This window comes from Vidua macroura, chromosome 4, assembly GCF_024509145.1.
Source record: "Vidua macroura isolate BioBank_ID:100142 chromosome 4, ASM2450914v1, whole genome shotgun sequence".
NCBI lineage: Eukaryota > Metazoa > Chordata > Aves > Passeriformes > Viduidae > Vidua > Vidua macroura.
The window spans coordinates 8,762,808-8,787,336 of record NC_071574.1 but is presented as its reverse complement, the minus strand read 5'-3'; the positions used below and the strand labels follow the sequence as shown (position 1 = coordinate 8,787,336).

The window sequence follows — 24,529 nt, the reverse complement described above, 5'->3', positions numbered from 1 at the left end:
GCTAGAAGTTCTTGGCAAAGCCAAATATACAAAATAACTATAAACCTCACTGCAAAGATGGGTCCCTTCGAGAGAGAGGGGGAGAGAGTGGAGAAAATGATTTAATGCAATAATGATTTTATCTATATACAGACATGCCTTTTTTGTCTTGATTTGTTAAATTACCTGATGTCTCCATGTGTAATTTAAACAAAATTTTGTTCTCTAGTCGTTCTTCCTTTTGAGCTATCTTCTCAAGGAGAAGGATGATGAATGGAAACATAAACAGAGCATGAGAATGTGAACTAGTTCCCAAACATTTCAGTGGTTTTTATAAACAACTGGTCATTGTTACCTTTTGCTGGATTACAGTTTCCTTTAGAACAACAGTGCTCTTCAGCTGCATTACAAAGTCAATTCTAAATGTTTTTACATAGTTGCTTAAAGGCTTTAATGTTTAAATAATGGTTATATAATTATACATTGTTTAAACAATTAGCTTTTAAGGCTAGCAATAAGCTCACATTTTATACACATACTACCAAAAAACGATAATGAAACTGCATTTAAAAGATACGAACTGACCTTAGAGTGAGCAATTGTAATTCACGGACATTTGTTTCGATTTTAAAATTTGATTTTTAACATGCTTGTTTTCATTTGGAACATGACTGGTCATTCCTGGTATTCTATTCTCCTGGGCTGGCCTTTGAACACAGTCATGGGCAGCAGTGAGTTTTTCACCTTCTGAATCCTATTTTCAGAATTCCTGGTGTGTTGTGTACCCTCTTCTCTGTGATAGGAAGTGCCAGCTTACATCTCACTGGTCTACGCAGGCACAAATTGTTGTCTGAGGCTTGAACTTAGTGCCTTGGAGGGGCAGGGTTAACATCACAGCAGTGTTAATTGTCCCCTAAGACATCGTGGCAGCTGTTGATTTATATTTCGAAACAATCAAAATAACAGCAATTGACACAAATGAAGGCATCGCTCAGTATTTTAACTTCTAAACAGCGTCCTATTTTGGGTTTACTATTTCTGCCTAAGCTATGATTTGTTTGCCTTTCTAAAATAACATTTTAAGAATTGCATTTGTAATCTTCTCAAATGGCATTCATAGAGTGACTGAATTAAGGATTTTTTAGATGTATAACAGTTTAATACAGTAGCAGAAAGTCTAGGGATAAAAAAGTTAAATATATTTTGTCTATTTTATAGTAGCATTTTAGAAATCATGTTTTACAGGCACACTGTGTTTTCATTTTAGATACTGTACAGCTTTAACGACTTTTTAATTTATACAATTTTTGTTTCATTGTCAAAACATTTAATTATATCATGTCTTGAAGGTGTAAAGCTGTCAAATAAATCAGAGGCTCAGTATAAACATTTGGTGAATTGCTTTTGCTACCATACTGTAGTTGTTTCTGGGCAGTTAGTGGAACTTTTTTAAAGCATTTACTCAGCAGGTACAGGACAGCACTGGCACAATGAATTGCTGATTGCTTGTAAAACAGCAGGCAGTAATGCCCTCACGCTTTGGAACTCTGCTTTGTAAAATCAAGTGGCAAGATAGCATGGCACAGAGAGCCAGCGCACAGCAAATGTGTTTCCTGCCTAAGGGCTGCTGGAGATTGCCAATTCTATTCCTCCCCAACAGAAAAAAAAAAAAAAAGATATGTGTAATTGCTGTTTTTCACATTGCAAAAAAAAATAAAGTTCCCACCACTAGAGGGAAGGGAATGTGTTCAGGCCTTATAAAATTTGGCAACTTGGGCATGGAAAATGAAAAGGGTTACTCTTTTTGATGAAGGCCTTAATAGCTGTATTTAAATTTAAAAAATAAACAAACAAACGAAAAAAAAAAAACCTACAAAAAACTAAACATACAAACAAAACAAAACAGACCAACAGCTTGCAGGTGCTTTTAAAATGTTTAACCTCCCTCTGAAAAGAAGCGACCTTTCTCTTTTTTTGACCAGTATTTAGTCGCGGTGTCAGTACAAACTGCAGGCTGCCCAGAGCCGGGTTTGGATGAAGTAAATTAGGTTCTACTTTGAAGCTTTTATTCTCTGCCCCTTTGAGAGTGAATGGGGAGGCCCTGGGCCGAGAGCTGCTTTTCATTAGTGCCCCACGTACCTACTTGAAAGGCAGAGCTCTCCTAGCGCACACAAACACGGCGCTAAAGCAAAGCTTCCCTTGCCGCACGGCTCCTCGTCTCCCTTTCCAGTCAGGTGCTTCCCAATCAGAGTTAATTACTGCGGGCATTTGTTCCAGTCAGCCCCGCTCCGTGGCGGGGTGGCCCTGTTTGACGCGGGCCAGGTTTGAAAGCCGCCGCGGGGTCTCCGGGAGCGCCTCATTAGAGCCGGGGCTGCTTCCCCCGCCCAGCACATCCCCGCACCCCTTAACCCCTCCCTGGCCGGGAATGGGGCTCGGAGCCTCGGTCACGGCGCTGGGCGCGGGCCCGGAGCCGCCGGGGCCCGCGGCGGCCGCAGCGCTTTGCCGGCGGCTCCGCCGGAGCGCTGAGGGGAGGCATCCCCAGTGCTCCGCCCGCCGGCTCGCAGCGTTTCCAAACGCTGCCGAAAGGGGATCGTTGCTGTTTGGCGCATACCTGGGGTAGTGGAAATGAAGGGTGGAATTGAAAACGCAGAACTGGTTTCCCATACGCTGTGCAGGGCAAAGCTGAAGTATGCTTCAGCTGGCTGGTACCTGTGGCACTGGGGTGACAGAAGCTGGAAGAGGTGCCTGTGGCAGTGGGGTGATGGAGGTTGGAGGAGGTACCTGCAGCACTGAGGTAATGGGTGTTGGAGGGCACCTCCACACCTGAGGTGACAGAGGCTGGAGGAGGTACCTGCAGCAGTCAGTGCCCTGTGGTGTGAAGGTGGTGGTACTGTATGTGTTCCTTTCACTTCTCTGGGTAAAGTCGCAGTTTCACAGAATGTTCTCAGTTGGAAGGGACCCACAAGGATCACCAAGCCCATGTCTTGAGTAAATGGCCAACAGGGCCAGTAGAGCTTTGGTGAAACAAGGACCCGATGGTGTCTTTGTGCTTAGCATCCTCTGGGTAAGAAAGCTGCATGCCACTCCACAGGCTTGCTGGAGTGCTATTTGATTAAAACCTTGTCATTTGTTTGTTGCCTTAAAACATGGTGTAATATTGTGTTGCATTTTTTTGTTTGTTTGTTTTTGTATTTTTGTAGGCCTTTTTTCTTCCATCCTGGGAAGTAACATCATAGATAGTTGCTTGTTTTCCCTCAAAGAGCAAGAGTTGCCCTGGGAGTTCAGTTTCTGAATTAAATGGTTATTTGGAAGATGGGAGTTAAATACCATTTTACTATAGTATATTTTTACTTTATTTGTAAATGTTAGGGTTTTTTAAGAACATCTGTGAAGAAAAAGTTATGTTGTTAATACAAGGGGAAATTCTAGGGTTTTCTAGCATCTTATTTAGCTTATAACAGGAGAATATGTAGTTAATGAAAATGTTAATAACTGACCAGATACTTTTTCAGCATTCAGCCTCTGTTCATGGTATTCATCTCCTGTGCCCTTCCCACTAGCATGGTTCATGGCAGAGTAATATAAAGGTTATGAAAAGTTTGCTCTCAACTGGCTGCAGACTGTCTGTTGCACTTGGAGGTGTTTATGCCTTGGTTTCCTGAGCATGCTCAGTATTCTCAATATATCACTAGTCTTTCTGTGTACAGCTGTCTGTGGAAATTTGAGGCTGGTTAGGTGAAAGAAGGGAATAAAATCTAGAAAAAATTATTTACAAGAAAGCATTATGAATAAAGCTGTTTGAAACTTAACATGAAATACATCATGAAACGAGAATAAAAAAATCAGAAATTTTGTGTTTTCTAAAGATGGATGTTTTAAGAAGTAATTTATAAATACAATTCATTTTCAGTTTGATTTCTTTCAAGCATTGAGCTTCATTCCTAAGAGCTCTTTGTTCTGTTATGAATTCCAGTGCTAGCCAACCTCCTCCCAGGGACCATGAGACAACCCAGTGGATCCACTGGGAGAGGGAATGACACAGTCAGGATTGGGGTAGGGTCTTCCTTAATCAGGAAACTGGGAGCCCTTGCCCGAGGGTATTTGATAGGTGAGCCACCCTGAGCACCAGTTTGTCTGGATCCAGACTTCCCAGTAGCTTGGATAGTTTGGTATGCAAGTGTGCCAGAACAAGATGCTAAATAGGAACTTGCTGTGTTTGAGCAAGTTTGCAATGAGCATTTCATTTTCCAAATAGTATATTCCACAAATCTGATTATTTTTCCTTAAATGCTGAATGTCCTTGCTACACAAAGTCTTCCTTTCTTTGTCATTCTCAAAGTCAAGTGATGATTCTCCTTTGTCATTCCAATTAAATGCCAGCTTCAAGGAGTCTAATGTACGTGCCAAACACACCTCGTAGTGTCATCCTAAACAGCGCCTCAGAATGGCTTTATAAGAGATCAGGGTTTCAATGTTCATAGTCATCTCAAGCAAGCCAATCCTGTTCTTATCTGGGTACTTCAGGCCCAAAAGTTACACTTTTGTCCCATGTGATGATATAGTGTAATTTTTTTTTACACTATATCATCACATGGGATAAATGTGATGATATAGTGTAAAATTTTTGCACTGTATTTTTGTAGCTGTCTGATTTATTCAGATGTGGTACCCTAAAATATTTGTAAATATTGTGTTCTGTTCCCCAAAAGAATAGAATAGTTCTATTCTGTGAATTAGCAGACAAGTCAAATTACAAGATTGAAATTACTTTTCTGCCTGACTTGCATCTAAACTGTGTTTTAAATTTCAAATTCCTTGACCTTTTGTCATACCATTTCCTAATCTTAAACAACTTTCTCTGGAGCATTTTTTGCCCCCCACCACTGGCTTCAAAGACAAATTAGATTAGTCTCTACAATTCCTCTAAGATGTTTGCTTGTGCTGTTTGCAGTGATGTGAAGACCATGTGTTTGCAACCATTTCTGTCTCCTCTTACATGCATACTAATACTTGTTGATCATTACAGCTCTTGTGAATAGGGTATACAACTGACACATCAAAGCACAGCATAAATGCTGCAAGCTGTTGAAACAGAGTGCAAAAATAAAGCAACAGTTCTCTTTTAGGGCTTGCAGAGTAAGTGTTAGGGAAGAAAGAAATGTACAAACAGTTTAAATGTAAAATACATGAAAAAAAAAATCACTGGTTTCTCACAGTTTGGAGTGTGTTGTGGTGTCATTAACCAGACAATATACTTAGGTTTAAACTTTGATGATTTGATGGGGTGGCAGCCTAAATACTTATTTGAAAGCTATTTCAAGTGTTCATATAAATCTTTTTTTTGCATTTTTAGTGATGCAAGCTGAATTCATGTTTTTGATGCTTTCTAGAACTTCATGACCTTCACTGCAGTCACTGAGTTTGTATGTTGCATTAGGATTATGTTACCTGTATGTTCAGTAAATGTAAGCAAGGTAAAATCAAAATCCCACTACTAAGAGTACTTCTAGTACTTTCCTGAATTTCTGAATTTGGTCTGTTTGAAGCTTCGGTGTTTAAAAAGCTCATACAACCTCAAAGACAAGCAAATGTTGCATGGTTTGAAGTTTTGTGGCGTGTGTTTTGCACCTCTCTCTTAAAGGGAAAGAATCTGTAACACAAAAAGCTCAATGACTGTTTACCATCCTTTCAGAAGTGTGGAGTCCTCTGACCTTTCAGTTTGTCTTTGCTAACACTTGACATTCAGACTGTGATCACAAGGCTCAAGGAGGTGTCACGTAGAAGTCCCTTGGCTAGAAGTAATGCAAGTGAGATAAAGCATTGGAAGCAATGTCCCTGCATTAGACTTCTGAGGGGAAAAATAGGTTGTTGTGGCAGAGTGGGATGCTGAAGCAACCAATGCACAGCATTGCACTGTGAAATGCAGTCCTATCTGGTGGGATTTTGGTGTTTGGGGTTTGTGTTTTTTTTTCTTTTAAACACAAAACTTCATTGGCTTTTAAACACAAAACTAATTTCACTGAGCCAACTCTCAGCTGTGTGGTTAACAGCCTGTGCTTCCATGGGTAATAGGTTCCAGATCCAGGCTGTCAGTCTTCATACAAACAAGTGCTAGAGGAAGTGGGAGAGGAATTGCTGAATTTCAGGGAGGAGGGAACTTCCTGCCTCCTTTTGGTACCGTGTGTGAGAATTTTCAAAAAGAGTTTTCATTCCCTGTCTTGGCCTCAGGATGTTGATGACTTTTCTGCAGGAGAGAATCCTCCTAACAGCGTAGCAGATGTTTTAAATGTCGACAATAAATTCGGGGATGTGGTTGGGGAAAGTGGAAATGGTCAATAACTCAGCAATGCTTCCTGGTGTTATCAATATTTGCTTGTAGCCAACTTTGTAGTAAAAAATGATTATGGACTGACCAGTCACAGTTAGATGTTCTGTGTGTCTGTGGGGAAGGCCAGATGCCAGCCACATATAGCAGTATTATCAGAGTTATGAATAAGACTGGCCATTTGTGTGATTTCACAACTGCAATTAATTATGGATTTTATAAATTATTTTTCATGTAGGGGAATGTAATAAAGACCACCTGATCATTTTTTGTTCATACCAATTCTGTACCTTTTCTACCTCTTGGTGTGAAGGAACCAGACAGTTGGGACAGAGCCATTCTTGGGATGCCTTTTGGAAAGCATCTATTTGCTGATGGAGCCGGTGGGCTGAGACAGGTTTTGGCCACTCTTTCAATAGGGAAGTTAGCATTGTATCAACCATGAATTCGTGAACAACTGAAGGCAACACCTAAGGTAGATGTCTAAACTTTGAAACTTAGGAATAAAAATGCATCGTCTGTTCTGTTCATAAACTGTTCATGGAAGATTGTAGCAGTTCTGCCTTAAAATGTGTAGCAGCTGTCTGACTTTTCCATTTAAACTACAAAATTACTGTTGTAGACTCAATACAGAAATGACCAAAAGATAAAAAAGTGCTTAAGATTTTTTGGCTAAACATGTTACTCTTATTTTGGTAATAATGACATTAATTCAGATAGGGCTTTGAATCATTGCATTGCAAAATATTTTTCTTTGTTTACGTGCTGCTCATGCAGAATATAGCTTGCCACAAAATTTCAGTAAGTTACACTATTATGCAAATTCCCTTTTTTGTTAATACTTACTGGCTTAAAGTTAAATACAGAGAAGAAGGAACAGAGGAAGGGAAGTTAATATTCCATAGATCTCCTGTGTCTGAGCTTCTGAAATTGCTGATGTACTTTTTTCTACAAGATCAGTTGTCTTCAGTAAAGCAGCTGAGTTAAATGTTTTATTAGGACTGTATTTTCCAGAGTACTTTATCCAGGTATCGCTAACCAAGTAGAGAAATAAAGTAAAATGCCCACTTCTGTTACAACAGTAATGAAGAATTGGCAGTGCATTTCTGGAACACAGGGACACACAAAGGCAAAATTAAATAGTTATTTTAATTTTTTTTCTGTAAGTAAAGCTCAGTTTCTTAAGTATTTCATACTAAAAACAATTTGAAAAATACAGTAAGCAAAACTAAATGCATTTGCTTGAAATAGTTACTTACCAAGTAAAAAACCACGAATCATGTAAATGGTTTTGTTATCCCTTTCATCCACTTGAAATTTGTGTTACTTCATGCAGAACATGGAGTTAGTTTTCTTCTTAGTACATTTGCGGTCCTCTTCCTTCTGATATCCTCAAGGCAGGTCTGAATTCTGTATCTTTCTAATAACTATATACATCTTCATACTCAGATATGTGTACCCCTGTGATCAAACAGTGTCACTGGTGAAAGTGCATTTCATAATTTACTTTTTAAATCCAAGAGGTTACTGAAAAACCTCTAAAGATAAAGCCAGCACTTGTAGAGTTAATATGTTATTAGGAGGACAGGAAATCTGGCAACTATTGCAGAAACTAGACCTAATGGTGCACACAAACAATTTGTCAGTCTTGGTAAATGTGAATAGCTTTCCGCAAAGTGGCTGCATTTGCTTTGTTTGAACAGCCTAAACTTTTCCTTTTCGAACTTTAAATCTTAGAAGTGAAATGTGATCCCCATATTGAATCAAAATAATTTAATTCAAAACATATTTTGATTGGAACAAGGCTGATGTGAAAAGAAACTCTAGAATAAAAAAAAAAAAAGTTGAAAGGACTTTCTATCATATATTTAGCAGGAAAATTTGAAACAGTTCTAATTAGGCTGAAAAAACCAGCCTTCTTCATTGTAACTTACAAAGGTCATATATCAATGTTAAGGCAGCATTACCAACTTGTGTCTGAAAGCCTGAACATGCAAACATCATTGCAGTTGTTTAGTTTTGGTGGATTTGGGGTTTCGCTTTGAATGCATGTGCACACACGTATTTCCAAGCCAGAACACGTATTAGTTTAAAGTCCTTACCTGCTGCTGCAGTTATGTGGGTTTTTTTGTCATGTTCAAGGAGAGTATTTTTCACCTGAAAGTTGTGGTTTTGCTAAAAAATGTGTGAAATCCTAATTAGTGCTTTTCTGTTCCTACATAAGTATTTTTCAAGTGGAACATAAAAGAGACTCCATTTTAAGCATTTCAGAGGAAATTCTTCCAGAGGGGAATTAAAATGTTTTGTCCATTAAAGGTAACAGACAATTGTTTTTACTTGAGATTTATTTCTTACTTGCTGGTGAAGTGTATTCCTGGATTTGTTGGTTTGGTTATTTGTGGGTTTTTTTTTTTTTTTGTGGTTTTTTTTTTGTTTTTGTTTGTTTGTTTGTTTGTTTTTTGTTTTGTTTTTTTTTCAATTGAGTAAATAGGAAAGATTATTAATGTACAAGCAGTTTTGGTTTCTCAACAAAGTTTCTTCTTTCATTTTAACCTTTCATAAACCACATTTTGTATGGGTTGGACACTTTTTCTGCCATTCAAATAAGAGTTGTGTGCATGCTTTATGCTGTGCTTCAAAATTACTTTGCTTTAATCAGCATAGGAATAAGGCAAGTAAGTCTGTCATTTATTTCTGAATAGCTTGACTATGAATATATATCTGTGCTAATGAAAAAAAATGCAGTTAAACCGTTCATCTAATTTCAGCAGTAGAACATCCCAAACTCAAGCACAATATATATTCATTTTTAATAGACATCACTTCATATGCTGTATGTCACTGCATAAAATCTAAAGCAGAAATAAAAGTAGAGGGCAAAAGTCATAGCAGTCACTTCAAAGATACAAATCTTGATTCCAAAGGTATAATATTGTTTGGGAAACTATATCATGATAAATCTTTAGAGAATCTATACTGGACAGAGGAAAAATCATTCCCAGCCTGCTAGTTTTATGGTTTTAGTTGTTCTATCCTTGTTCTACCAAATCATTTGTATTATTGGTTGCCAGCAGTAAATTATTTTCTGTTGAGTTCTTTCAGAGAACGGGACAGAAAAAGATGCTCATAAAATAGCGAGTTGTTCATGACGAGATAGTTTTGATTGCACATATTTAGTGACATCAGATTGTGCATTCAAAAACTATTTATGAACAAACTAAAATTTCCTAGTTAGATCAAAGCTTCTATTTATTGATGTGTCTGAAGTGTTTCTACCTTGGGAATAGAGAAATGAAAGTTACTAATAGGTGTTTGTGTTTGACATCTGTATACTGTATTTTTTAGCATATCTCAAGTGTTTTAGTCTCTGTCTAATAGATCTCATTAAAGAAACAGATATCAGCCCCAAGACAGTTTGTCAAAGTTAATGTGAGTCCCCTGTGGACAGAATTGACAATCTGTATGTGGCTTCGCGTGACTGCCTTTCCACGGGCTTGTTTGATCCATTAACAATTGGACATTAGTCCCTGATTTGTTTTACAATAACTCAATGGGTTTGGATATTGCTGTATATGCTGGACATTTTTGGGGATTTCCTCATTGTGCATATTTCCCTCAGAGCACAGGGTGAGCAGTGAGCTCACTCTGTCCCGGGGGTGCTGGCAATTCCTTGGTTTGCTCCAGGAGCAGCGTGGAAGGATGTTCATATCCCATGGCTGCGTGCTGGGTTTAACTGGAGCCTTAATGAGCACTGCCTGTCCTAAATGAAGTTGAGGCTGAAGTAATCCTAAATGCTGAAACATCAATAGGCTTGACTTAGGTTTGCAAGAGGTAAATGCTAACATCAATGTTAAAAACAACAAACAAGGCAAACACCCTTCTTTTTATAACCAAATATTTCTGCAAATTGCAATGTCTTTATTTCTCAGATGCTTTCTTAAGGAGGACCCATATTTAAATATACCAGTGTGGCTGCAAAGTGCATCACACTGATCCAGCACATGGTGTTGTTTTCCTTGGAAGTCTGTTCTTTAGTCATTGTACAAGCTGTTAATTATTGTTCCCTCATTGATTGTGTCATAGCATTAGCACTGCCCTCTAACCAAGAGCTTAACTGTGAACCTGAAATACCAGGCAAGCCTATTGGTCCTTTGAATTTGTGTGCTGTTTGGTCTGTCATTCGAGGTCCTGATGCTGACTGTAGCTGGTTTTCAGTTACCTCTTTCAGTTGGGATTTGGCAGCTAAGAAGATTTTTAAATGGCTTAATAAGGGAAAAAAAAATCTGCTTTTGAATCTGTAAAAATTTCAAATGCAAAATAACTTCAAATTTGAAAAAGAAAAGTGATATCAGGATGGCTCCCAACCATTCCCTGAGAAGGCAAAGTGTTCAAGTTTTGCTTTTAAAGGAAAAAAAAAAATCACGTTTATACAGACATTAATCTAAGGAGCCTGCAGTGGTATTCCTTTAATTATTCAGGTCCAAATGCTTTGTGAGGGTAATATGACTCTTTGACAATTTAGCTTTGTAGAAAAGGAGAATATTAAAAGCTTCAACACATTCTGAATATTTACTTATGTACCTATAAAAAAATCTCAAGTTCCTAGCATTCTTGTTTTCTTGATGTTAAATAGTTATAATGATAACAGTAAGTATGTTCCAGGGTTATTCTTTTTTTTTAGCAGAATAGCATGAAAATTAATTCTTATCATTGTAATCTGCTGAGCCCTGTAGAATTTTATGGCTGCACATTGCAGTATTATGGACACTCATGAGACTCCTGACTGGTTTTATCTTATTAAACAATTTTGAAATCATTAATTTTTAATTTGCCTGCTTGTGGTTTTTTATAGTTTTAATTGTGTGTCTGTGCCTAAATATTGGGTGTTGTTTAAATTAAAAAGAAAAAAAAAGTCCCGGCTAAGCATATATGTTGTAAGGTATTGCTGTATGATCATCCCAACATATATTTTACTGTGTGGTGATTCATTTTAAAGAATGCTTTCAGCAATTCAGTATCCTAATAAAAGTAATAGTAAAAAAAAAAAAAAAAAAAAAAAAAAAAGAATGATATGATGTCTAAGATATGTACAGGTTTTTTCTTGATTGAAAGTTCTAATTAAGTGAATCGAGGAAAATTAACTGAAATTAGCTGTCACAAAGTCACATTTAAATGAGTGATGATCTGGAGTGGCAGTAAACATTTAAATGATATAAATTGCCATTTAAGTGTATGGTTTAATGTTTGTCATGCATTAATATGACATGAGACTGCAGTGACAATCAAGCAGCTTGCTCTAATTTGAACATATTTAGGGCTTTTGTGTGGAGTGCACCACACAAATTAAGACAATTGCTGGTTTTATGTGTCAATTTAAATGTTGTTTTCAGGCATCGGTTAATGAAACAAACCCATCATTTTTGTGTGCAAATTGCAGAGTGATTTCCTTGGTTTCCAGATTAATTTCAACTTCCTCTGCTCAAAATTAGGAATTTCCTTTGCAAGGAAAATGCCATTTTGCTAGATGAAGAGAATATCTGTTTGTTATTTTTTTTTCGTTTGGTAAGCCAAATCAGAAATCCTCTGTATAAAACAGGAAAAACAAATCCTGATAGTGATTTAATCTACACAAATTAACTCTTTAGATGGCAATGTTTTTTAGGTTATCTTTTAATATAGTGGGTTTTGGATGCTCTTGTCTCGGGGGTTGGTTAACATCTTCAGAAAAGCAGCTTAGTCATTCAACATAGCACTTCTGTATGGGTTTCTGTATAGGTTTGTACACAAGAAATGCATGAAAGTGGTGGCAGTTTGATATTTCCAGCCTGTTAAAAAATTTTTACCCTAGCATCCCTAGTTAGTTAGACCTGTTTCCCAAATTCTATCAATCTTCTCTCTGGCTGTCAGAATCAGATAATCCTGCTGTTGTTATTCAGCATGCAGATCACACAGGATAGCACGATTTCATTTTGAGAGTGCATAAAAACGTATCCTGTCTATGTGTAAATGCACAAATACTTTCCCCTTACTGTTTTTTTTTTTTTTCTTTTTTTCCACTATTACAGTTTAAAAAATGAGATCTCAGTAAGTGGGAAGTAGGGCATGAGACTCTGGCATCTATCACAAGGTCCACCTTTTTCTGGATAGAATGTCTAAAATACACTTACCAATTCTATATTTAGACTTGTTAAGATAATTTGGCATGCTATAAAACAAAAATGCTCCTGCTACTACCAAATGATGACTGTCTGGCAAACTCAAGTTTGTGTTTTGTGTGTGGTTTTTTTTCACAGGCTTTAGAAAGTGAGTTTGTCTCCTGCCAGCTTCACCAGTGGATTGATCTGATTTTTGGCTACAAACAGCAAGGGCCAGAGGCTGTTAGGTCCCTGAATGTATTCTACTATTTGACTTATGAAGGAGCCGTTAATTTAAGTTCAATAACGGATTCTGTACTGCGAGAGGTAAGTTTGTACTTTATAAATACAGAAAAGGGTTCATTAACCACTGCAGTGTTGAAACTGTAAAGACTCCACGTTGTTCAAGGCTTCTGGTGAATGTTCAATTTCTTTGTGTATTCTTGTGGTTTGGCCACAGGCCAGTCAAATGCAAGGTGCCTGAACCAGTTGTCACAGCATGCAGAATTAATAGAACAAGGATGCAAGTTGTTCTTAAACTTTGTGCACCTGGATTTCAGCCCAAGCTGGATGCCAATATAGAAATAAAAGTTCAAGGACTGCTTCAGTTGCTGAGTTCAGTCATTTTGTTCCCTGATACTGGATCTTAGTGGCAGTAAGCAACCTTGATTTGGTTTGTGCTTCTGAGTTTACTTCTGCACTTTTTAAAAGTTCTCTTTAAGTGCAATCTTGCATATGTAGCAAACATCAGAGTTTTGTAGCCTCTGATACTTTAATTTGGTTTGCTATCAAATTAAAATAACCTGGCCTGTGTTTTTCAGATGCAAAAGAAAATATTTCAGCATTGCAAAGATCAGTAGCTTTACTCAGACTCAGCACCATTCAGAAAATCTATTTGCCAAAGTGTCTCACAGAATGTTGTATGTTTAAAAGTTACTCCTCCACCTCCTAAACAGCTGTTTTAAAAGGGCAGGGTGGCATGATTAAAACAGATTTTTGATTGATTTTATGTCCTCTCTTCAGACACTGTATTGGTACCAAGTATAGCTGCAAGTATTTTAATTATAGAATAAATGTAAGTGGTACCTTGTTATAAAATATTCAGAGTCCATGAAAACAAAGTAAAATGAATCTTATCAACTGTTTTATTCAGAGGCTATACAGGGACTGGCTTAATACCAAAGTGGTGGCTCAATGTTGTCATTACATGGCTTGCCATCAGTCTGCAAACTGCATCTTAGTCTATTTAAACCTAAAATACATATGTTACAGATAAATACCCTTAATCAAGCTAAGAAGAGGGATACTGGGACATGTGGCTTACAAGAAAAAATGTCATCTAGGTTTGGAAAAAATGTTGATCGAGTCATCTAGTAGATATTCACTGTGACATGTTTTCAATTCACTGATAGTGAATTTGCTCAGTCTACATTGGCAAGGAATTATTCTTACCTTTTAGGAGTATTTATTAGACTCTTGAAGTGACTGGTTTAAGTGTGAGCTGAAATGTAGGCTGGGTACTGTATATACATAGTTCTAAATTTTGTTATTAAATTAACCATGATTGAACCTTTAATTATTAAACTAATAATTGAAGTAACACTAGTGAAAGTAGCAGTCTCCACACACAGTTTTTGTGTAGTTTAAATTTTTCTTGAACAGTTCTTTTATCAATTTATTGTGATCTGTTTTACTTGTGTTATAGCCTGAAAAAAATTTAGGACCAGGCAAGTTACAAATGTTTGGAAGGGTGGATCATCTCAGCAAGGCATTCACTTTGTTACCAAATATTTTGACTTTGTCACATTTTTTTTATAGTACTTTGCTACAATGTTTCTTATTTTTGATTGTTCTGAGCTGTCTGAACAGACTAAAAAATGAAAACAGGAGAGGGAGAATTATAGTGTTGTTGAGTTCACAGTAGTGGAGTAGCTTAGCAGCAGAATTTTGAAACAGTACTGATGGTGTCAAAAATATGCACTGATGAATACAGGCAGCAGAATGAATGGTGTCTTCTAGCACTTTTGTTCTGAGTTGCTTGAGGGATTGGCCCAATGGAATATTTTTATTTAGGATTTTTAAGCATGCCACTAAATCAGTGAAAGGTCTCCTGTTTAGTAGTCACACCTTGCCATTTACATGTGTTTTGTAAAGCATATTTATTATTATGTAAATGTGTACATGTAATTTTAAATGGCACATATGATCAGCTCTGATGCAATACTGATACTGCAGAAATTTAATGACTCTTATCACCAATGGTGACTTACTCTGGTTTTACTTACAGGTAGAGATGAAAGTAATGAAAAATTTGTTTGTGTGTATTTCTATGTGCATAATCATTCTATATCTATGTGCTAAATTAATTTATCATGCACCTTTGACAGCCTCACCTTCTTCCTGCTTGCTAATCTGTCTCCCTGAGGACCTGTGCTAACATTCTGTGCTACCAAGTGGCTTCAGTCAGCATTTATTTTTCTCCTTCAGTCAGCCTACCAAAAAATATCTCCTCTTTTGTCCACCAAATTCCTGGTTAGAGCTCAAATGAATTTCTGATGCGGACAATGTACAGTATTTTTAGGCAGGCACGGCACCTCAGACTTAGTATCTTTTTATTAGGCAGGTGTTAAACTGGATCTCGTGGTTTCAAAAATGATGAGTCTGGCTTTTCCTTGATACGATTCAGATTCGGGTCTTTAAATCTTGACAGTTGAAGTAGAAAAAGTATTTTTATTTGCAAATCTACGCCAAAGAGAAGCTCCTGTGTATTCTGAGAGCTGCAAGTTATTGAGGCTTTTAGGTATCATATGGAAATAATAGCAAGTGCTTAATTGCAAGGCAATTTCTCCACATAGATAGTGCTTAGCCTGTACCACATCAGCAATGAGAGGCCTATGATGCATGTGTTTCTGAGGTATCTCCACAGATATATACATGGGTATTGGTGACCTAACTCATCAAAGAGGCCACACACAGAACAATGGTGGAAGGCACTGAGGAGTGGAGGGGTGTAGGTTAATGCAGAATTTCCTTAGGTCTCCTAAATGACTCTGACTGGCACCTTTATTTTTATAGGCAGTCAGGTTATATATATTACAAGAAGGAAGTACTCGTCTGTGAAGGAAAACTACTTGATTAAAACCATATTCCACCTTCCTTTTTTTTTTTTTTTCTAACTGAAAACGTAGAACTTTTACATCCTCTTATACTGCTGTGAACAATTTTTTCCTGCCATTCTTTCTGCCTATGGGAATAAAGGAAGTAAAGTATTTTGAAAGGATCTGACTGCCATAATAGAAAATTTTAAACTAAAATGCAAACCATGGGCCACATGCTACCTTTTGGCAGATAAACCCTGGGGAGTGCAAAGCTTGCATAATTCAAAGGCAAATCTCAGGGGGAGGGGAGTAGATCAAGAGAGAAGGGTTTGAGTCACAGCCAGTGGGGGAAGGGAACTGCAGCCAGGAGAAGCAAGGCAAGGGATCCAGTATCCCTGCTGGCATATTGGTGCATTGTTCATCCTGCAGAGACCATTCCTTCCTTCTCCTCTTCCCCTTCAAGCATTTTTGGTAGTGCTGTCATTGACTCTGTTCCTTGTGCGTCTTGCTGAAGGAGGTGACAGCTGCAGAGAGAAGTTGCTGTTCAGTGGGCAAGCAGTAAATATCCTTCTGGTGAAAAACACTGCATTTGCCAGCAGAGCTCTGCTGTGTCACTGCCTTCTGTTGACTTGCTCTTGTGCACCACGTTTTGATCTCTGGAACCCCCAATCACAAGATCTGCTGTGGAAGGGCTCTTTTTTTGCCTGGATGGAAGGGGCAAGGAGTCATTTAGCACAGACAAATGTCATCCAACTGTTCTGGAGAGAATTCACAGCACCTTCTTATCACAAATTCTGCTCTCTTTTTGCCATAGCTGTCCAAGAATGGAGGGGAAAAAAAAGTAGAATTAGATCTAAGTCGCTCAGGCAAGTGACTGATTAGGAGCTGAAGCACAATCCATACAAAATAATTTATATCTAGGACTGATTGGTGGGTATTTCATCAGTGTTGGTCAGAAAAACAGAAATTCCTCTTGTCTCTGGCTTAGTGTAAGAAAGGATGATCGTGAATGTGGGCTGCCCTCACTTATTACTTAAAAGTCCATTTCTCCATTGATATCCCTATGTAGTTAGTGTAAACACTGGATAAAAGCAAAGAAAAGAAACGAAGTTAGTAGCAAGAAGAGGAAGTATCATTTGGAAAATGCATCTGTGATTTGTACAGGCAGTACAAATTGTATTTGTGTATAGGATTTGTAGTTCCCTACCCTTCAGGAAGCACCCTGAATTTTATACCATGCTTATCAAAAAGCTACATTTGAAAAAAAAGAACGAAGACAAAGCCATCTGATATGATCTTTGAAGTTAGCAATTAAGGAAGACTAATAATTTGTAAATTAGCAATAATATCTCTAAAAATATAAGAATAAGTCCCATTAAATTAATAACATTGAGTGATTTACTTTTAGCCTTAGATATTTCTGTTGTTTTGTACTTCTTTCTCTGAAGAGAAGGTGCTTTTTTGTTACATGAAGGTGGTCTGTTTAACATTAGGAAGCAAGCTTTCTCCATTTTTTGGCACCTTTCTTTCTATTGGTGATGCTCCATTTTCATATGAACTGAGAAGTTTCAAAAATTATGAAGAATCAGCTTTGACATAGCAATGGCTTGTTATTTGAATGTACCTCTTCTGATTATATATATATATATAAAAGATAATTCTTTTATTTTCAGTTTAAAGGCATATGGGATAAATTATTTAATGGATAAGAGCTTTTAAATGTTGTTTAAGATTAATATCTTTGGGTAAGTTTTATGCATCTTAGGTCTGTCTCTTATGAGTCTTATTTTATTTTTAAATACTTACTGTTTGAAAAACTTCTGTGCCCAAAAGAAATTACAAAGATGTTTAGTTTACATAACCCCAGTTTCATGACAGCAGTAGCAGATCTGATATCTTATCCCAGAGAAAGCATTTTTGGCCTCTCCTTTAGCTCTGGTCATGGTGGGAGTTAATAGCATTTTTCAGCTCTAACTTAGCTGGAGAACCCTGACAACAGTGAATCTTTCACAGAGTATAAACATGATTTGTATTTATAACATAGTTAACATTTACTAAATAGTTGGGAAAATGATCAGTCTGGATTTAGCAGGTTGGACAACAGTCTTTCTTGTGGCTGTGATGAGTTTTAAAATGTAGGATAAAATGGTTATAAAATAACTGTCACAGAGCAGTAAAATTCCATGTGCTGTATTTGGTAAGTAACAAATTCATGCAGGTAACATTCAAAGTATCATAGAAACCATCTTTGAATTGTCTCTGGCTGGAAGTGTGCTGCACAGATGGCATGTTTGGTATTGTACAGCACAGGAACAGTGGGAAAAGCCAAATAAATGTTTAACATTGGTCTCATTTTAATTTCAAATCTGTATTAAAATACCCTTGTATGGAACAGAAATTAAGAAGGCTGTATTTAAATGATTGTACAGTGATTTAATGCCTAAGGAGATGTGGACTTGCCAATGCATCCAAGCCCATACCTTGTTCTTTTCCTAGGGCAGTACCCATGGTAGGAGTGTGTAACAGAGGCAGGGCCTCCTGTGAGGGCAGGTACCACTGCTCAATGAAATCGGCTTGTCTGGGCATCAGGACTCTCCCATGACAGGATGCAGTATTTCCTTCTGGTGAAAGGAGCGTTAAATAACAGGAGCACCACTCCTGCCCCCTGTTTGTATCAGTCACCTATTAGTTCTCACGTCTCTGCTCACACTGTGACCTGCTTGCGGTGTTGAAGTAAACGAGCAAAATGGGCATAAGCAAGTGCTTACTGCGATATCTGGGAGGTGTGGCACTCCTTTGATTCCATCCAGCCTAAAGTTTGATGTGATGAATGGGGATTTATTGCCCTTTGTCTTAACTTGCATATTTACTACAATGCTTACAAACAGATATGAAAAATATTCAGCTGGGTTCTGATCCAGAAAAAATATTTGACCTTGTTGTTCTCTTTTATTCTTCTTTACAGGGTAGATTGTAATTTTACCTGCTGATTCTGCTTCTCTATCCAGCAGGAAAAGGAGAGATATTTTAGAGTTAATTAAATTAGGACTGGGATGCTCCATGTATAAGATTTTAAAAAACTGGCAGAAAATAGTAAAGTTTTTTTGGCAGGAGGTAACTCATGTGAATTAGTTATTCAGCTCTGAGGGCTTTTTTCCATCAGCCTTTGGTTGAAATTCAAGGGATAGAAATTTTCAGCACAGTCAGTTCTCTCACCTCTTGCTTGACCTGTCTTTAGGATCTGTAAGAGCCAGAGAGGTCTTGAGACCCCCTGGGCTCCTTACATTTTCATTTGTGCCTGGCTGGTCAGTCTTAGCTGGCATATTTGTTGGCCAGCATTAAATAAGAAAGAGTAATAGAAAGGTAAATAAGGTATGGATAAAAGTGATGTTCATAATACTTCAAAAATAACTCCTTTTGATATTAATTGTTTCTATTTTTAAACTCCTTTTTCCTCTTCCATATGTGGAAAGGATGAGATATACTTGTGTATAATAGCTACAGCTATACATGAAGTCATTTGGCCTTGAAAGAAACATTTAAGTGGCAACAGGAATTTTTTGTGTCATCAACATGGATTGATTGCAGCCTCTTTATGCTGTCCAAATGGTCTCTGTATTGTCTTTCATAGTAATTGGGAAACTAAACATTTTTGTTTTGAATATTGTCATTCTATGTGCTTATTGCAGCCCAGGGTGTCTAACCTAGGCATCAGTGTTCCCACTGTGGCTGGAGATGTGTATGGTGCTTACTTAGCAAAATTTTTTATTTTAATTATTAGTTATGTTTGATAAATAGCTGCTGCTTGAGTGAGAAAGCTTGTGGTCATGCCAGAGGTGTTTTCCTTAAGCAGTATCTAAAAGTCAAGTCTCAGTTAAATGCTACATTCTGTTAAATAACAAAAAAAAAATTCATTTGTTGCAGTAGAAAACCCCAAGATAGCGTTGCACCCATCGTTTGGAAAAAGCAAGCTTGGTCTTGCAGGTAGTAGTTATGGGAGTTTAAATAAATGTATTTCATAGCTTAACAAAAGGAGTTGTTTTGGTTTTTTTTTTTTGCAATTGTTACAGATTCTGAAAGGTGATCAGAGAAGACAGTTTAAAGACCACTACATTTTGTATTTTTACATCTGTGTATTAACCTCCTTCAGATTGAAATGTTTTATTTTAATTAAGCTTTTTTATTTAATAAATAGAGATGACATCAATGTTTAGGAAATTCTGTGGACTGTTAACAGATTGGAATTGATTGCTTTTTTCCAGAGGGAAAAGTTTAATATAAGAAAATTTGGGATTGTTTAGCTGTTTAGAGAAGCAAATTAATAATGCTAGAAATTGAAGTTTGATGGTATTGTGCATGGCAATGACACTACTTTCTCTGTGATAATTATTGATTTGAAATGAAAGCAGTGAGTTGCTCTCTTGGAATCTTCAGCTGCCACAGAAAAGAGAAGTGGGAAGCAATTTTGGTTGTGGTGCTCAAATAAAACAGAAACTGTTGTATTTTAAAAAACTAATCCCAGAGCAGCTTAAGCTTTTGCTTGTACTGACTCCAGTTTTATTTGCAGGTCCTTAAATTGATCTTTACTCTCCTTTTAGACTCTTTTCCCTTTTTATTTTGTCAGTCTCTTTGAAGTACTACCAGACCTGGTTTTGTAGTTCTAGTGGTTTTTATCTGCTTCTTTCCAGTAGCCAAAGATTTAGGTGTTTTGAATGAGCACATCAGTGTTCCAGACAGAGATACTGTTTGAAATTATCCATGAACCCAGTGCCTCTGAACATTATTGAGTGACATTTGTTTCTGTTGGTTGTGTCTGCTCTGACTAACTGGTTTCTTTCAGATTGGCAGCTGGGATTACGCTGCAGTAGATGGACAGCTGCGTGAGCTGGAGATTGCAGCCAGGCTGGGCTGTGCCTCTGTTTAATATTCCTGGAATGTATATATTCAGATTGGAGCTACTTGCACGACCCTGAGGGGCTTCTATTTGTATTCTCAAAACTGTGATTACTTCCTGTTTTATTTTAATGAGTGCCATGTAATTGTCACATTGATTTGTCTGGACAAAAAGACTTCATTTTTCTATTTTCTCACAGAAAATTCCTGAATGTAGTGTAAGAGCTGGTTTAGTGTTTTTGTGTGTAAAGATGTGGTAGAAGGCATCCTATGAAGTTCTCCTTTCTCCACTTTTCTGATATGAATAGGATAATGTATTATTCATGTATTGATTTCAAACAGCTTGAAGAAAAAAAAGTAATCCTGCTTAGGGTAACCCCTTCTCATCCATATATCTGTAGTAGTTTGGATTTTATAAACAACAAGTGGTTAGACCGATAACCAATCTCCAGACAACTCTGGTATTTTCAGAACTCGGGTATTTTCAGGCAGAAGGAGGTGAAACTGGGGGATGATAAGAAGAAAACAAATATATTATGCTGCAGATATATTTCTTACAAGGAAGGTACAAAGAAGGAAGAAAAAAATGCTGAATTTCTATTTGATGGCTTTAATTTCTCCGTGTATCTGTCGTTTTTTGTGTAATGAGGCCCACAGTTTTGTTACAGACTTCACTAACACACAGCAGCAGGCAAAGGTTGTGCACTTTTTGCTCCATCCCAAATTGCTCGTTTGCCCTAATAAGGCCTCCTCTGCAGGCTGCTGACAGTATTTCTGCCCACGCTGTGGCTCTGGAGCCATAACCCTGAGGTGCTGGGCTTGGAGCTGTACCTGCATTAGTGGGCAGCAACAGGCACCTTCCTCATTTCGCTTGGTTAGCAGAGGGTACATCACAAACGTTTTGCAGTCAGGTTTAATGACATCTAGAGAACAACAGGTAACTCTTGGTCTTGTAGTGTCTTTTCCTTAGCCTTTCTTCTGCTCCATTCTCTTCCCTGCTATTTGTTAGATTTCAAAGCAAGCACACACAATTTTTTAAAATTAGTATATTAAGTGAATGGTGCAATGAGAAAACAAAATATAAAAGTGATTCGGAACAAAATGTTTGATTTGTGAAGTCAAAACAAGATAAATGATTTTCTGTTTTGACATGAAGAAACTAGACTGCTCATTTTATTTTTAAAATAGCAAATGGGAGTGTGTGAATTTATGATACTAACATTTGAGTGCTGTATTTTTTCCTTGGGTCAAGTGTAGTGCAATATCCCCAGGGCAGGTGTACAGTCAGCCAGCATATACATTGCTTGTGTCAGAAAAGCATTTTGCCCATTTTTCACAATCTTGATCTAATGGGGATTGTTAGGAAACAAGGGAGATGGTACTACAAAGAGCTTCGCTTTATAATCTTCTGCCTCTTTTCAGCAATTTTATCTATTGTTATGAATTGTGCTTGCTCTCTGGCTAGTGTTATCTGTGTTTCTGTAGTCCTAGAGGAATTTGACTTAAGAATATTCCTGTAGGAGTGTAAGTGGCTCTCTCTGGTCAGAGGGGGTTTTCTGATCACTTGTTACCGGAGCTGGATTTTAATCACTGTCCCATGGGGAAAGGAGTTCCTTGGTTGGCCGCTGAGCCATTCAACTTCCCTATCTGAGGGGAAACCTGTCAAACGGTCTGTGTTCTCTGATGCTCTAAAGCAACATCTGGGTGGAAGGAAGGGGAAAGCAAGTAATCATAATTGCATATCACTCAAGCCAATAGAAATCACTGAGGAACATGTGTGTAAACCTTTGTGATTATTGAAAAGTGAGGTAGGAGCGGCAGAGAGCCAAAATAATTACTTTTGCAAGGGCTGTTATTTTCTAGATGTAAATACTGGGCAGAAAGATGGAGGATGATCCCAAAATGTTTTCTGTCCCTGACACGTGTACTGAAATGCATTACAAAGCATGCTGTTATTTCACCTGGGGTTTCAAATGTTTGGCAACTAAATCATAGAGATTTGGGAAGTAACTGGGAATACTTTGGTGCAGATCTGTAAAGGAACTGAGAGCAGCCTCTTTATAGCAAACGAGGAGGTTGTAGCTTGTTGTACCCTCAGACCAAGGCATGCATTTTAACATGGGTGTACTGTGCCCCTGGACGCCTTAGTTTGGTGTTTTGTGTCTGAGGAAGCATGATGAAAGCAACTCTGAGCTAGTCCCTTTAAAGGTCTTTAAATCTGGAGTTAAATGGTGTATGTCTTGCCTTTTAACTGTTATGGGCCTTCATTTGAGGATTTGAGTTCAAAACTGGAGACCGTTTCATTCTTTCTCTGTGACACTCACTGCAGCTCCCCCTCCACCCGCCCTCCCTCATATTTAATTTTATAGTTCTTTCAGACATAAACATGAAAAAAAAGCAATTTTGACTTAGTTTCTGAGTGTTGCTGCAAAGAAAAGTAACAAACATCTGTTTTTACCTTAACTGCATCCATATGTTCAACCTCCCCATCACCCTCCTTCCCAAAAAATTTACAGCCGTATTTGATGGGTACTGCATATTGTTGAATTAACTTTCTTCACAGTTAGATGAGAGGGTAAGTTCAGAGACTGGAAATAGCCATACTAAACAGTGGCCAGGAACTACATTATAGCTAAGCCAAGTTTGCAAGTTCTTTACTTTCCTTCTTTTAATTTGCTTCCCTTATTCTCCTTTTCCGCTTCGACCATCCCAAGAGAAGAGGAGATGACCTAGGAGGCTTTTTAGGAATGGGTAAAATCAGATAAATGTTCATTTATGAAATTTGCCTATGTCTTTTGTGCTTCTAAATTAATTAACATTCAAAATACAGTGTTACATAAGTATGTGTTTGGGATGCCTACTGTGTCAATTATTGTAAAGGGTTGCTTAACTTGTTTCATTTTATTGCTTCTTGTTGTAGCATCTGGAACAATTCTGGCCTTACCAAAATTTTGGGTTTGTAGATGATTAACAGGAAAAGGGCAGTTTTACTGAGGTATTTGAGAAACAGTGAAATAAAATGTGGAATGATACTGTGCTTTACTTTGTGGCACACATCTTGCTTTCAGTGATAAGAGTTTGTTAAGCTAAAAATGTCTTTCAAACAAAGGTTATGTACATCTTACCAGTACATATATAGTATAGTTATATAGTGTCCTTAATAGATGTGAAACTGGTTGTGCAATTTCCCAAATGTTTCTACCTACAGTCATGTAAATGGCTGTGTGCTCCAGAGGAATCCAGCAGCGTGAGAAGACATGCCCTTCCTCTACTGCTGGAGGAGCTGTCTGTCTCTTAGTAATACTGACTGATGCTGGTAATAATTATTTTCAAGAAAGCTCAGTTAGAGGCTGGGCTATAATTCATTAGAAGGGAAGTGGATGATGGCTTTCTGACTGAAGGGTATTTTACTGTATTTTCTCAGGTGAGTGGTAGGTAGGTTCTTTTCTTCAAAGGAGATACTTACTAATTATACATCCAAGAAAAAGATTCCCCGGTCCTACCTGATTTTCTTTGACAGGTTGAGCAAAAGTCTGAGTGGCATCTGGTGGCTCTTTCTGCTGTTACATAGATTGAGAGATGGGGATTGATTCCAGCTCCACCATCACATTTCTGCTGACAGAGGGAGGTCATCTTGCATCCTTCTGTATGTGATCCTTCTGACTGAGACATCAGAATGTGGAGCTGACATCTGGATTGACTTTGAATACAATCTGGGAAAAGGAAGGAACCATTTGGAGTTGCTAGTACACTCTCCTGGTCATTGTTACAAACTGTGGAAACTAAAATGAGAAACCTTTACTTTTTTTATTTCCACGGTAACCAGAAGGAATTCAGAAGATTTTTTTCTGAAGACTAGACACTATGTCTAGACATATTTGACCAAGTGTTGTTGCCTTTATTCAACAGTTCTTCAAATTTCTTTTGGATTTCTGAAGACACCAGTAAAGACAACAAACTTAAGCTAGATCATAAACAGTGTCTGTTAAGACTGAAAATGGAGAATTTGTGATCCTCTGAGGCAGGGTTCAGCAAAAACATAGTCCCACTGGTCAGCAGCTTCACCAGGTCTGACAGGCACTATGTGAAAACAGACAATG

The 24,529-nt window shown here is 37.7% G+C and overlaps 1 protein-coding gene across 1 annotated transcript in view; it reads left to right on the top strand.

Moving 5' to 3' along the window:
* Positions 1-24,529, top strand: part of LRBA (LPS responsive beige-like anchor protein) — a 365,433-nt gene that overhangs the window by 298,548 nt on the left and 42,356 nt on the right. The window contains exon 47 of the mRNA XM_053974943.1: positions 12,598-12,765. Coding sequence (XP_053830918.1) covers positions 12,598-12,765 — 168 coding nt within the window. The remainder of the gene's footprint in view (positions 1-12,597; positions 12,766-24,529) is intronic.